Raw genomic sequence first — 13,110 nt, forward strand, 5'->3', positions numbered from 1 at the left:
ATTTATTGCAATCCGTATCAAAATACCAACAACATTTTTCACAGAACCAGAACAAATAATCCTAAAATTTGTATGGAATCACAGAAGACCCCAAAAAGCCCAAAGCAATCTTGAAAAAGAAGAACAAAGCTGGAGGTATCACAGTTCCAGGTTTCAAGATATACTACAAAGCTGTAGTAATCAAAACAGTATGGTACTGACACAAAAATGGACACACAGATCGATGTAACAGAATAGGGAGTCCAGAAATAAACCTGTGCTTTTATGGTGAATTAATCTATGACAATGAAGGCAAGAATATACAATGGGGGAAAAGACAGTCTCTTCAACAAATGGTGCTGGGAAAACTGGAGCACTTTCTTACACCATACACAAAAATAAACTCAAAATGCATTAAGGACCTAACTGTGAGACTTGAAACCATAAGATTCCTAAAAGAAAACATAGTAATTTCTGTGACATCAGCCGTAGAAACATTTTTTTTAGATATGTCTCCTCAGGCAAGGGAAAGAAAGGCAAAAGAAATTTTTGGGACTACACCAAAATAAAAAGCTTTTTCACAGCAAAAGGTACCATCAGCAAAACAAAAAGGCAACCTACTGAATGACAGAAGATATTTGCAAATGATATAGTCAGTATCATTTAGGGGTTAATATCTAAAATATATAAAGAACTTATGTAACTCAATGCCAAAAAAACCCACCCCAAATCTAATTAAAAATGGACAGAGGACCTAAAAAGACATTTTTCCAAAGAAGACATACAGATGGCTAACAGACCCAGGAAAAGATGGCTCAACATCACTAACAATCAGGGAAATGCAAATCAAAACCACAATGAGATATTGCCATACTCCTGTCAGAGTAACTGAAATCAAAAAGACAGGAGATAACAAATGTTGGTGGGGATGTGAAGGAAAAGGCATCCTCGTGCACTGTTGGTGGGAATGCAAACTGGAGCAGCCACTGTGGAAAACAGTATAGAGGTTCCTCAAAAAATTAAAAATAGAATTACCATATGATCTCATAATTTCACAACTGGATATTTACCCAAGGAAAATGAAAACAATAATGCAAAAAGATAATGCATCTTTGCTTATTGCAGCATTATTTACAGCCAAGATATGGAAGCAACTGAAGCATCCATTGATAGACGAATGGATAAAGATGATGCCACGCACACGCACACACACACACACAAATATTACTCAGCCATAAAAAGGAATGAGATCTTGCCATTTGCAACAATATGGATGGACTTCAGAGGGTATAATGATAAGTGAAATAAGTCAGAGAAAGACAAATACCATCTGATTTCACTCATATGTGGAATTTAAGAAACAGAACAAATGAACAACCAAAAAAGAGACAAACAAAAAAGACTTAAATACAGAGAACAAACTGGTGGTTGACAGAGGGGAGGTGGGTTGGGGGAGAGATAAAATCTAAAAAAAGTATTTTTTATTTTATGGATTACATTAAGGTTTTCTTTGTGACCTTTTATATGGTCAGTTTAAAGGAACATTTTATGTTGAAGAAAAAGGTACATTTTCTGTTATCTAAGTGTAAAGTTGGATATATACCCATAACATCTGTTGTTTATGTCATTTAGTCTCTTATATTCTCACTTATTTTTGTTCTCTTGACAGTCTTGGGCTGAGAGTGGTATGATAAAGTCTGTTGCTTCTTGCATCTTCTGTAGTTTCCACTTTATAAAAGTGGTTACTATGCTATGTAAGGCATAGCATTCACTACTGTATTCATTACTTGTTAAGTGTTAAGTGGCCTTTAGCATTAAAAAGTCTTCCTCATCTTGTTTACTTCTTTTTGGCCTAAATTCTGCCTTATATGTGAGGAAGAGTCATTATGTAACTCTTTGTATATTAGGAACACAAACACAGTTCCTGCTTTCTATTCTTGTTTGCCTCTCTCTCTCTCTCTCTCACTTTTTATCACTTCTAACATTTATCACTTTATCACTCTAACATGTTAGAAGTGATAAATTTTTACTTTTTGGAGTACGGTTCTGTGAGGATTAACACATGTGTAGACCCTGTCACTACCACCACAAGAAGGATACAGAACAATTGCAGCATCCCAAAGAATGACATAGTGCTGCTCCCTTTTTAGGCAAACCACCTCCCACCCCATTCCCTGGCAATTACTGATGTCTTTTCTGCCCCAAAGTTTTACCTTTTCTAAAATGTTATGTAAATGGAACTGTATTGTATGTAATCTTTGAGACTTTTTTTTTTTTTTACTTAATGCAGCTGAGATTCATCCATGTTGTATCGATAGTTCATTTCTTTTTATTGCTGAGTACTGTTCCATTATGTAGATATACCACAGTTTATATACCCATGTACTCATTCAAGGACATATGGGTTGTTTTCATTTCTTGACTGTTATGAAAAGTATTGCCGTCAACTTTTGTGTGTAGGTTTTTCTGTGAGCATACATTTTTATTTCACTAGAATAGAAGTACAGTGGCTGCATCATATACGGTAGTTGTGTGTTTAACAATTTTTTATGAAACTGCCAAGCTGTTTTCTAGAGTAACTGTACCATTTTGCAGTCCTACCAGCTATGTATATAGAATTCTAGTTGTTCCACATAGTAGTCATTTTTCAGTTGGTCATTCAAATAATTGCATAGTGTCTCATTGTGATCTCAATTTGTATTATTTTAATGATTGTGACATTGAGCATCCTCTTGTGTTTATGTGAATATCTGCATATGTTCTTTGGTGAAATGTCTGTTTAAATATTTTGCCCATTAAAAATGTTTTTTCTTAATATTGAGTTTTGAGAGTTCTTTTTATATTCTGGATACAAATATTTTATGCTAGTATCTGGCTTGTCTTGTTGTATTTGTCTTCCACAGAGGATAATTTTAATATTAATGAAATTCAGGTCATCAGTTATTTCTTTTATGGATTGTGCTTTTGGAACACCAAAAAAGTTTTTATATCTAAAAACTTCCTAACCAAAGATCATGAAGATTTTCTGTTCTGTTTTCTTGTAAGAACTTTATAGTTTTACATTTTTTATTCAGTTGTATGATTCATTTTGTATGATTGCAATTTTTGTATATGGTGCACAGTATGAAATGAAGTAAATTTTTTTTTTGTATGTGGATATCCATAATAAGTACTACTTATTGAAAAAACTGTCCTTTATCCTAAGTTCCCTTTGCAACCTGTCCTAAACTAATTGATTCCTTTTCTGAACTGTTTCCTTGGTCTGTGTATCTGTCATTTTGTCAATACCACATTGTTTTGATTACTGTAGGGTTTTTTTTATGTTTTAAAATAATTGTGTGATTCATCTTTTTCCTCCCAAATTGTTTTGCTTATGGGTTCCTTTGCCTTTCCATATAAATTTTACGATTAGCTTGTTTATATCTGCAAAAAATCCTGCTGGTATTTTTTTTTTTTATTGGAATTGAATTAAATCTGTAAGTCAGTTTGGGAGAAAATTGGCATATTAACTATCTTGAGTTTTTAAATAGATCAACATGAAATGTCACTTCATTTATTTATGTCTTTAACATTTTTTCTTTCATGATTGTTGTATAGTTTTCAGCTTAGCGATTCTCCACAAATTTTGTTAGGTTTATACCTGTATTTCTGTTGTTGTTCTTGTTAGAGTTATTGAAAAATGATACTTTAAAAAATTTGTTTTCTAATTGTTCATTACTGGTGTATAGAGCTACACCAGATCTTGCTAAACTCATAAGATGTAGAAGCCTTTCTGTAGATTCCTTGGGATTTTCTACATAGACAATCATAACCTCTGAGAATATTGCTTCCATTATAGTGTGAATGACTTTTATTTATTTTTCTTTCCTTATCACACTGGCAATGACTTTCAGTAAAATATTGAATTATGAGTAATGGGAATGGACATGCTTGTTTAATTCCCAGTCTCCGTGGGGAAGCATCAGGTGTTTCCCCTCTAAGTATGATGTTAGCTGCAATTTTTCTTTAATACTCTTTTACAGATTGAGGAAGTTCCCTTCTGTTCCTTGTTCAGTGGGTTTTTTATCATGAATGGATGTTGAATTTTGTCAAATGCTTTTTCATTATCTATTGATATGATCATGTGGTTTTTCTTATTTAATCTGCTGAATTACATTGATTGATACTCAAATATTGAACCAGTCTTGATTTCTGAGATAAACTCTAGTTGATTGTAATCTTTCTATTTATACGTTTTATGTATTGTTGGATTCAAATTGCATATATTTGTTGAGGATTTTTGCATCTCTATCCCTAAGGTATGTTTATACTTTTTTTTTTTCTTGTATCATTAACTGTCTTGGATCTTTTTCATGCCTATAAATGCTTGTGTGTGTGTGTGTGTGTGTGTAAATATCTATACATCTGATATGTCCTGTGGCCTCTTCTAGATATTTTCATTCTTTTTTGTTTATTTTTTAAATCTTAGATTTGTGTGGAGTTTACTTTCAAGTATGACACTACCACAAACATGCATTCATTGTATTAGTTTTGGTTAGCTCAACATTCAGTAGAATTTTGTTACATAACTTTCTGTTTTTAGATTGCATTTCAATGCATCAGGTGTTCTGTCCAATTTTTTCTCCTTAAAAAGATCTCTCCTGGAGTCTTCTAAACAACTCCAATATGGTTAGGCTGCCCTCTGTGCCTGGTTATAGCTATCACCTGGGATCATCGTGGGATTCCCTTCCTCTCTTTCCTTTGTTCAGTGTCCTCTATTTTCTTGGTTTATTTCCCCAGGGTGAATGTTGGGGGTTATATAGATTAGTAGTGGAATGATAAGTGATTTTGGAAAGATAATAAAAGGCCAGATCATGAAAAGCTTTGTATGCTGTGATAAGGGTCATCTCAAGGATTGCAGCAACTATTGAGAATATTTTATAGGTGAATAACATGATCATATTTGCTGTTGGAGAAGATCACTGTGGCTATCACTTGTGAAATAGATGGAAGAAAGCAAAGTTATAGTAATTCAGGAAAAATATAATGGTGCATTGAAATATAAGGCAACATTAGTGGGGGTATCACTCTCACAGTAATTGGGGATCAACTGGACATGGGAGGAAGGAGGTGTCAAGGAAGATGCCCAAGTTTTTAAGTTTGGTCTTGAATTGATGATCCTCAGAGGGCGAGTATCATGTTTAGGGTAGATTCTGAGTTTAGTGTTGGATGTGCAGTTCAAAGGACTGCAATATACCCTTTACCCACATTTAGCAAATGTTAGCATTTTACCATGTTTGATTTATAGTTTTTTTCTTTTACCATGTGTGTGAGCATGTGTGTGGCCAATACGAGAAGAGGTTGGAGACCTGATGCTCCTTTACTTTTTTTTTGTTTGTTTTTATTTTTGTTTTGTTTTGGTTTTTGATGCTCCTTTACTTTTAATTACTTCATTGAATATTCCCTAAAAACAAGCCATGGATTTAAAAAGAAGTTAACATTTATTTAACATTATTAACTCATCTACAGACCTTATTCAGATTTTGCAATTGTCCCAGTAATGTTCTTTTATGTAAAACAAAGTTGCCAGATCTTGAATTGCATCAGTTATCATGACTTTTTAGTCTCCTGTAATCAGAACAGTTTTTCAGTCTAAGGCTAGTGGATCTTTGAGTGGTTTTGGAATTATGTGTTTGTATGTGTGGCAGGTGGTATTAGTGTGGGAAACAGATTTGTAATTGTGGTACTTGGGCCCAGGGTATAAATTAGAATGGGAATTGACTGTGGAGAATTGAGCTTTCTACTGTCTACCTGCTGGAAAGGTGGAAACAGATCTATTACTCAAAGATACCTTAGTGTTGATTCGTTTTTTAACCCTAGGTGATGAATTAGCTTGATTATTTTGTTCAGGACCTGGTGAGACTCATGCATAGGTATAGATACATAGGTATATCTCCATCCTTAAATAAAAGCAGATGTCTGACTATGTAAATTCTTCCTGCTTGACAACATAGCCCCCAGTGTAAAAGGACCGTGGCATGGCCAAAAAATCGAACTGCTTACATTTGCCTTGGACATAACAGTGTCACTGTTAGGTGTTTGCTTCTCTTCAGGACTGTTGGGAAGTTCCACTTTTGCTCTGTGTAGCCATCTTGCTAACAATACAATTCTGTATTCCTGCCTGCTTACATTCATTAACTCTGTGTGCCTATATGTATGTGTCTGCATTTCCTTTTTGCATATCAATAGGTACCTGAAACGATGTACAATCTGTCAGAAGGGAAAATAATACAAATATTAGTCAGTATGTATTCCTCTCTGTTGTATTATGCCTTTAGTTACAGAATGTTATAGGAATATAGGTTCTTTTTTTGGGTATTTGTATATCTGTAGGACCTTAGATATGTAGACTAGAGATGTGTTTTCTCTAGACGCAGGTTTGTACTGATGTTCACGTGTACATGCAGTTGTGATTCCAGTTTTTCTAGTTATTTATTGCCACACTTCCTGTTGGGTGGTTGAGTGGTTAAGAGGAAGGCTTTGTTGTCCCACTGGCCTTGATTTCAGTCCAACTTTTTGAATTGGTTAACTTTTCAAGATTCATTTTCCTCTTTAAAATAGGGATAACGGGGCACCTGGGTGGCTCAGTCGTTAAGTGTCTGCCTTCGGCTCAGGTCATGGTCCCAGGGTCCTGGGATCGAGCCCCACATTGGGCTCCCTGCTCAGCGGGAAGCCTGCTTCTCCTTCTTCCACTCCCCCTGCTTGTGTTCCTCTCTTGCTGTTTCTCTCTCTGTCAAATAAATAAATAAAATATTAAAAAAAAATAAGTAAAATAGGGATAAATTGGGGCGCCTGAAACTATGGAAAGAGCCAAGATGTCTGTCAACAGATGAATGGATAAAGAAGTTGTGGTATATATGTACAATGGAATATTATGCAGTCATCCAAAAACCAAAATCTTGCCATTTGCAACGACGTGGATGAAACTAGAGGGTATTATGCTAAGCGAAATAAGTCAGTCAGAGAAAGACATGTATCATATGATCTCACTGATATGAGGAATTCTTAATCTCAGGAAACAAACTGAGGGTTGCTGGAGTGGTGGGGGGGTGGGAGGGATGGGGTGGCTGGGTGATAGATATTGGGGAGGGTATGTGCCATGGTCAGCACTGTGAATTGTGGAAGACTGATGAATCACAGACCTGTACCTCTGAAACAAATAATACATTATATGTTAAAAAAGAAAAAAAAAGAAGATGATAGCAGGAGGGGAAGAATGAAGGGTGGGAAATCGGAGGGGGAGAGGAACCATGAGAGACTATGGACTCTGAGAAACAAACTGAGGGTTCTAGAGGGGAGGGGGGTGGGGGGATGGGTTAGCCTGGTGATGGGTATTAAGGAGGGCACGTTCTGCATGGAGCACTGGGTGTTATACACAAACAATGAATCATGGAACACTACATCAAAAACTAATGATGTAATGTATGGTGATTAACATAACATAATAAAATAAAATTAAAAAAACAAAACATTGGGGCGCCTGGGTGGCTCAGTTGGTTAAGCATCTGCCTTCGGCTGAGGTCATGATCCTGGGGTCCTGGGATCAAGCCCCACAAGGAGCCCCTCATCGGGCTCCCAGCTCAGCAGGGAGTCTGCTTCTCTCTCTTCCTCTGCCCCTTCCCCCCCACTCCCCGACTCATGCTCTCTCTCTCAAATAGATGAATAAAATCTTTAAAAAAAAAATAGGGATCATAGTGTCATGTTATTATGGCTAGTTTTCAGGTTTAAATGAGATAATACATACTAAAATTTTAGTATAGAGTCCAGCGCAAATTAAGAATGCAAAACCAGTAGCTGATATTTTATTTTTTGCTGTTTAGTTATAGTACACTACTGACCCTGATAGTTGACTGCTCTATTCATTGCATGTTTTCTCAAAAAATATTTTATTGTCTTCCATAGGATTTTGTCTCTACAATTATCCGTTTACTTGACAGCCCCTCAACTTCCATTAGAGCAAAAGCCTTCCTCGTTCTTTTATATATTTTAATTCATAACCATGAGATGCTGCTGCTCAGCTGCCAATCAAGGTATGATTTTCTCTGATATGGTTTCATCAATAACATCGATTTGGAACCTCTTTTATTGTTAGTATTTCTTGACCTCTGTGTGCCTAATGCTGAAATTTTTTTTTCCTGGACTTTTCTATGGGTTTAATTTTTCACATACAGCCACAGCTGGGAAATATAGAGGACTGAGAGAAGACATCTGGAGCTGAGGCAGGGTGGTGGGAAAGAGCTAGAGTTCCTAGATGTGAGGACAATCCAAGTCAGGGTGTTAAAGTTGGTTCTGGTTTGCATCTTTGGGAGGCATTCTTGACTCGTGGTTTGGTCATAATTTTCACTTTTGTAAGATTCTGGAATGAGCAGCTGGAAGCCCAGCGGAATAGTCTAGTGAAGTGTAGAGGAAGAGGCAGAGCAGGGACAAGTTTCTGGAATGGACCTAGGCTGGGCAGATCTCTCTCTCCCTGGGTTGCACCCACTTCCTCTAAAAGGAGAAGCTGTTCTGACACACCTCAGATTCCCTTCATGCTCTGATGCTTCCTGATGAGCATATGGACTGTCTGGTCCATGCAAAATTACAACCCAGAGGAACCTTGAATATATGATTGAATGTCTGTTTCTTGATTTAGCTTGTTACTCACTGTAGAATACTGAGGAGACCCTAGAATTGCTGAGATTGATCTAGATTAGAGATTGGAAAACTTTTTTCTGTAAATAGAGAGTAAATATTTTAGGATTTATGGGTTAAGAGGCAAAATTGTGGCTATTTGTATTTATGTAACGAGAAAAACCAAAGTTCCACAAAGTTTTTATTGATTAATGTACTTCTATAACAGGAGAGAGAACAAATATCCACAGATTTTTAAATTGACATAGTAAAAATATACTAATGAGTACAATTTTTTTTTTTTTTTTTGTAATGCAGGTCTACAAATGAGAAGAACAGAATTCTTTTTCTGAGGGAGAGATAACATTTTGCTTAATTAGGGATCAAAGTCAGTGTCTTCCTCATCAAATCAGTTGTAAATGTCTATGTTAGTGCTCATTGCTAGCTTAATTTTGTGTATCTTGTCTTTGAAATGTCTTTTCTTATAGATAGGTACTGTCACATACCAATATTAGTTCATAAGTATGTGATTTTAATTAAGCATATTCATTGCCTGGAAGGCATTTGTAGGATTCTTTTAGATTCTTCCTTGACATCTGCCTTTTAGCATGTCCTTATGTTGCAGGTTAATCAGAACTAAGTGAAGGGTATGTAGAAGTTCCTACAGAGCCTCCCTTCTTTTCATGTCTCAGGGATCGTCGTCCAGCTTTGTTTTACATCCAGTGTCTTGAAAACTGATGTTTTACATATTTTGTCTATCTTGTAGTTGTGTTTTTAAAAAACTTTTTATTTAAATTCCATTTAGTGAACATATACTGTATTATTAGTTTCAGGGGTAAAATTTAGTGTTTTATCAGTTGCATATAACACCCAGTCCTCTTTATGTCATGTGCCCTCCTTAATACCCATCACCCAATTACCCCATCCCCGCACCCACCTCCCCTCCAGCAACCCTCAGTTTGTTCCCTATAGTTAAGAGTCTCTGATGGTTTGCCTCCCTCTCTGTTTTCATCTTATTTTATTTTTCCTTCCTTTCCCCTGTGTTCATGTGTTTTGTTTCTTAAATTCCATGTATGAGTGAGATCATATGGTATTTGCCTTTCTCTGATTTTGCTTAGCGTAATACCCTCTGGTTCCATCCACGTTGTCGCAAATGGCAAGATTTCATTCTTTTTGATGGCTGCATAATATTCCATTGTATATATATATATATATATACCACATCTTTATTCATCTGTCAATGGAGCTCTAGGCTCTTTCCATATTTTGGCTATTGTGACCATTGCTGCTATAAACATTGGGGTGCATGTGCCCCTTTGAATCACTATGTTTGTATCCTTTGGATAAATACCTAGTAGTGCAATTGCTGGGTGGTATGGTAGCTCTATTTTCAACTTTTTGAGGAACCTCCATACTGTTTTCCAGAGTGGCTGCACCAGCTTGCATTCCCACCAGCAGTATAAGAGGGTTCCCCTTTCTCTTCATCCTTGCCAACATCTGCCATTTCCTGACTTGTTGATTTTAGCCATTCTCACCAGTGTGAGGTAGTATCTCATTGTGGTTTTGATTTGTATTTCCCTGATGCTGAGTAATGTTGAACATTTTTTAATGTGTCTGTTAGCCATTTGTATGTCTTCTTTGGAGAAATGTCTGTTCATGTCTTTCCCCATTTCTTGATTGGATTATTTGTTCTTTGGGTGTTGAGTTTGATAAGTTCTTTATAGATTTTGGATACTAGCCCTTTATTTGATAAGGCATTTGCAAATGTCTTTTCCCATTCCATACGTGTCTTTTAGTTTTGTCAACTGTTTCCTTTGCTGTGCAAAAGCTTTTTATCCTGATGAAGTCCCAATAGTTCATTTTGCTTTTGTTTCCCTTGCCTTTGGATATTGTCTAGCACAAAGTTGCTGTGGCTACAGTCGAAGAGGTTGCTGCCTATGTTCTCCTCTAGGATTTTGATGGATTCCTATCTCACATTTAGGTCTTTCATCCATCTTGAGCTTATTTTTGTGTATGGTGTAAGAAAGTGGTCCAATTTCATTCTTCTGTATATAGCTGTCCAATGTTCCCAGCACCATTTGTGGAAGAGATTTTCTTTTTTCCATTGCATATTCTTTCCTGCTTTGTTGAAGATTAGTTGACCATATTGTTGACGGTCCATTTCTGTGTTCTCTATGCTGTTCCATTGATCTGTGTGTCTGTTTTTGTGCCAGTACCATACCGTTCTGATGACTGCATATTTTATAGTTGTTTCAAATGGGTGCACGCGTCCTGTCCCTTAGTCCATTAGAACTGGAAGCCGAAGTTCTTGTCTATTCGTAAAGGCCTCTCACCACTCACTTTGCTGCCTCTATTCTGTGTGTCTACCATCATTTTCACCAGGGCAAATAATATAGTTTCTCAACAGATGTTCTTACATCATTTCTTAGACTCATAGTCTGGTCTTCATGTAGCAACTAGAGAAGCTCTTACACAGTGTGAATTGACTTTTGTTTCTTCCCTGCTCAGACTCTTCTAAAAACATCCTGTCATGCTGAAATGATAGCCTTGGCATCCTCTGCCCTACTTCACCTAGTCCCTGCCCACCTGTCAGCCTGTGTCTCTGACTCTTCTTGGCTCTCACTCCATTCCAGCCACATAGTTTTTCTTACTGCTTTTCGAACGCAGTAAGCCTACTAGACTCACCTCAGGGCCCTTCCCAGGTGCTGTTCCTTGTGCCCATTTTGCTCTTCCCCCAGAGGTTTTCATGGCTGGCTTCCTCAGGTCATTCAGGTTTCTGGTCAGTGTAAGGGTCTCTTCTTCTGAGAGCCACTCTGCTCATCCTGTCTCAAATCCCCGTCTCAGGCCCAACTGCAGAAACCCTTTAACTGGTGAGAATCAAAGCATTCAGACCATCAGAGCCTGGGTGTGATCTATTTGTTCCTCCCAGGAAATGGCTATGATTTCTGTGTGTCTGAATGAATATTTAGAAACTTGAGCAGTGGTGGGAAGAGGGTGGTCTGAATGCATACCCTGGCCCCAACTTCCACCCTGCCGACTCTCTGGAGCTCCACAGTGAGCAGGATGCGTGTAGAGAAGGAGCCTGGAAGATGAGGCTTAGCCTTGCCGGAGACGTGAGGACAGGCTCCATTCTTCCTGTGCTTTGTGGCAGAGTTGATTCGCTATCCTCTAAACCTGGGTGAACAGCAGATTTTGGGGCTTCCTCAGGGTCCAAAATGCAGGTGCTTTCTATGTGCGGTTGTTGGGGCCAGCATGCGTGTTCCCAGGAGACTGGGAGCAGGACTGAATGGGGGCCGATCTGCCCCCGGTCAGTGAGGCTGCAGGCAGATGACCTCATTTCCTTGCACTTGAAGAGAACAGCCCCCTCTCACCACCTGCCTCTTTGCCACAACCTGTCCTGGTCAGGTGCTGAGTAGATGAAGTCATGAGTAAGCACATTTGTCATAGTCTGTTGAGAGAGACATGGTACTTGAAGGAGGAGGAAAAAGAAGAACAGGCAGCTCTTACTGGGACAGAACGAATGGAATCGACAGAATTTTAATAAACAAGTAATGAGAACTCTGTGGAGACCAGTTTTTTGAAATTCAGCAGAGGAACTAAAAGAGCATGGCCTCTGCTGGGGATGGTGTTAGGACTTTGAAAGGTGGTATGAAAGAATACCCTGAACCACACCGAGCTCCTGACAGAGACCTGGACAGTTCATGTGAAAATAGGAAAGATGGAGTGAACTTCCAGGAGACCTCACATGCCCTGAATGCCAGGGGGAAGAAAGGAACCGATGGAGGGTTTCTAACTGAAGACATGTTAGCAGTCGTCTTCTGCTCAAACATGTTCTCTTCTGATACTGTACTGAGCTGCAAGTAAAGGAATGAGAACGGTACAAAACTACAAAGGCAAAGGGAAAGATGGCTAAAACTGATGAGCATTGTCACCTCGTCTTTCGGTTTTGGAAGCTGGAAAGCTGAGAGATGAATGCTTGCTCATTTAGCAGAATGGAGATTGCCGAGGTCCCTTTTTGTCTGCAAGGGGAAAGCCGGGAGGAGATCTGATGCCTGCATGACAAAACTCTGGAAAGGTTGGGAATTAGGGGTGCCTGCTAGGTTTGATGGCGGTGGTGAGGGGGAGGGGAAACGCAAGGCAGGATTGATGGGGAATCTGCAGGGAGGGTTGATCCCCACCCCCTCCTCCAACACAAACATCCAGGAGACTCTGCCTCTTCTGTCTCAGCAAGAGACTTGAAATGCATTCTGGATAGTGTGAACTGGAAATGCTGCCAATTTGGGTATTTTCACATATAGATAAGAGGGAGGTGAGGTAGGTGCCTTGTGAGAAACTGAGGATTGTCTGCAACTCTACTTACTCTGAAGGGTGAGACCTTCCACCCCCTTTCCTACCGCACTTGCAGACTGTTGGCAGCCTGGCTGATGTACTCTTGGCCAGAATCTGGAGATTCATCTCTGGGAAACCGACCAAATCCTGATA

At 38.4% G+C, this 13,110-nt stretch overlaps 1 protein-coding gene across 1 annotated transcript in view; it reads left to right on the plus strand.

The window, feature by feature from the left end:
- Nucleotides 1-13,110, plus strand: part of ULK4 (unc-51 like kinase 4) — a 607,678-nt gene that overhangs the window by 148,570 nt on the left and 445,998 nt on the right. The window contains exon 22 of the mRNA XM_044912620.1: nt 7,921-8,048. Within this exon, the coding sequence (XP_044768555.1) occupies nt 7,921-8,048 (128 nt within the window). The remainder of the gene's footprint in view (nt 1-7,920; nt 8,049-13,110) is intronic.

The sequence above is a fragment of the Neomonachus schauinslandi genome, chromosome 1 (genome assembly GCF_002201575.2).
Source record: "Neomonachus schauinslandi chromosome 1, ASM220157v2, whole genome shotgun sequence".
NCBI classification, from domain to species: Eukaryota; Metazoa; Chordata; class Mammalia; order Carnivora; family Phocidae; genus Neomonachus; species Neomonachus schauinslandi.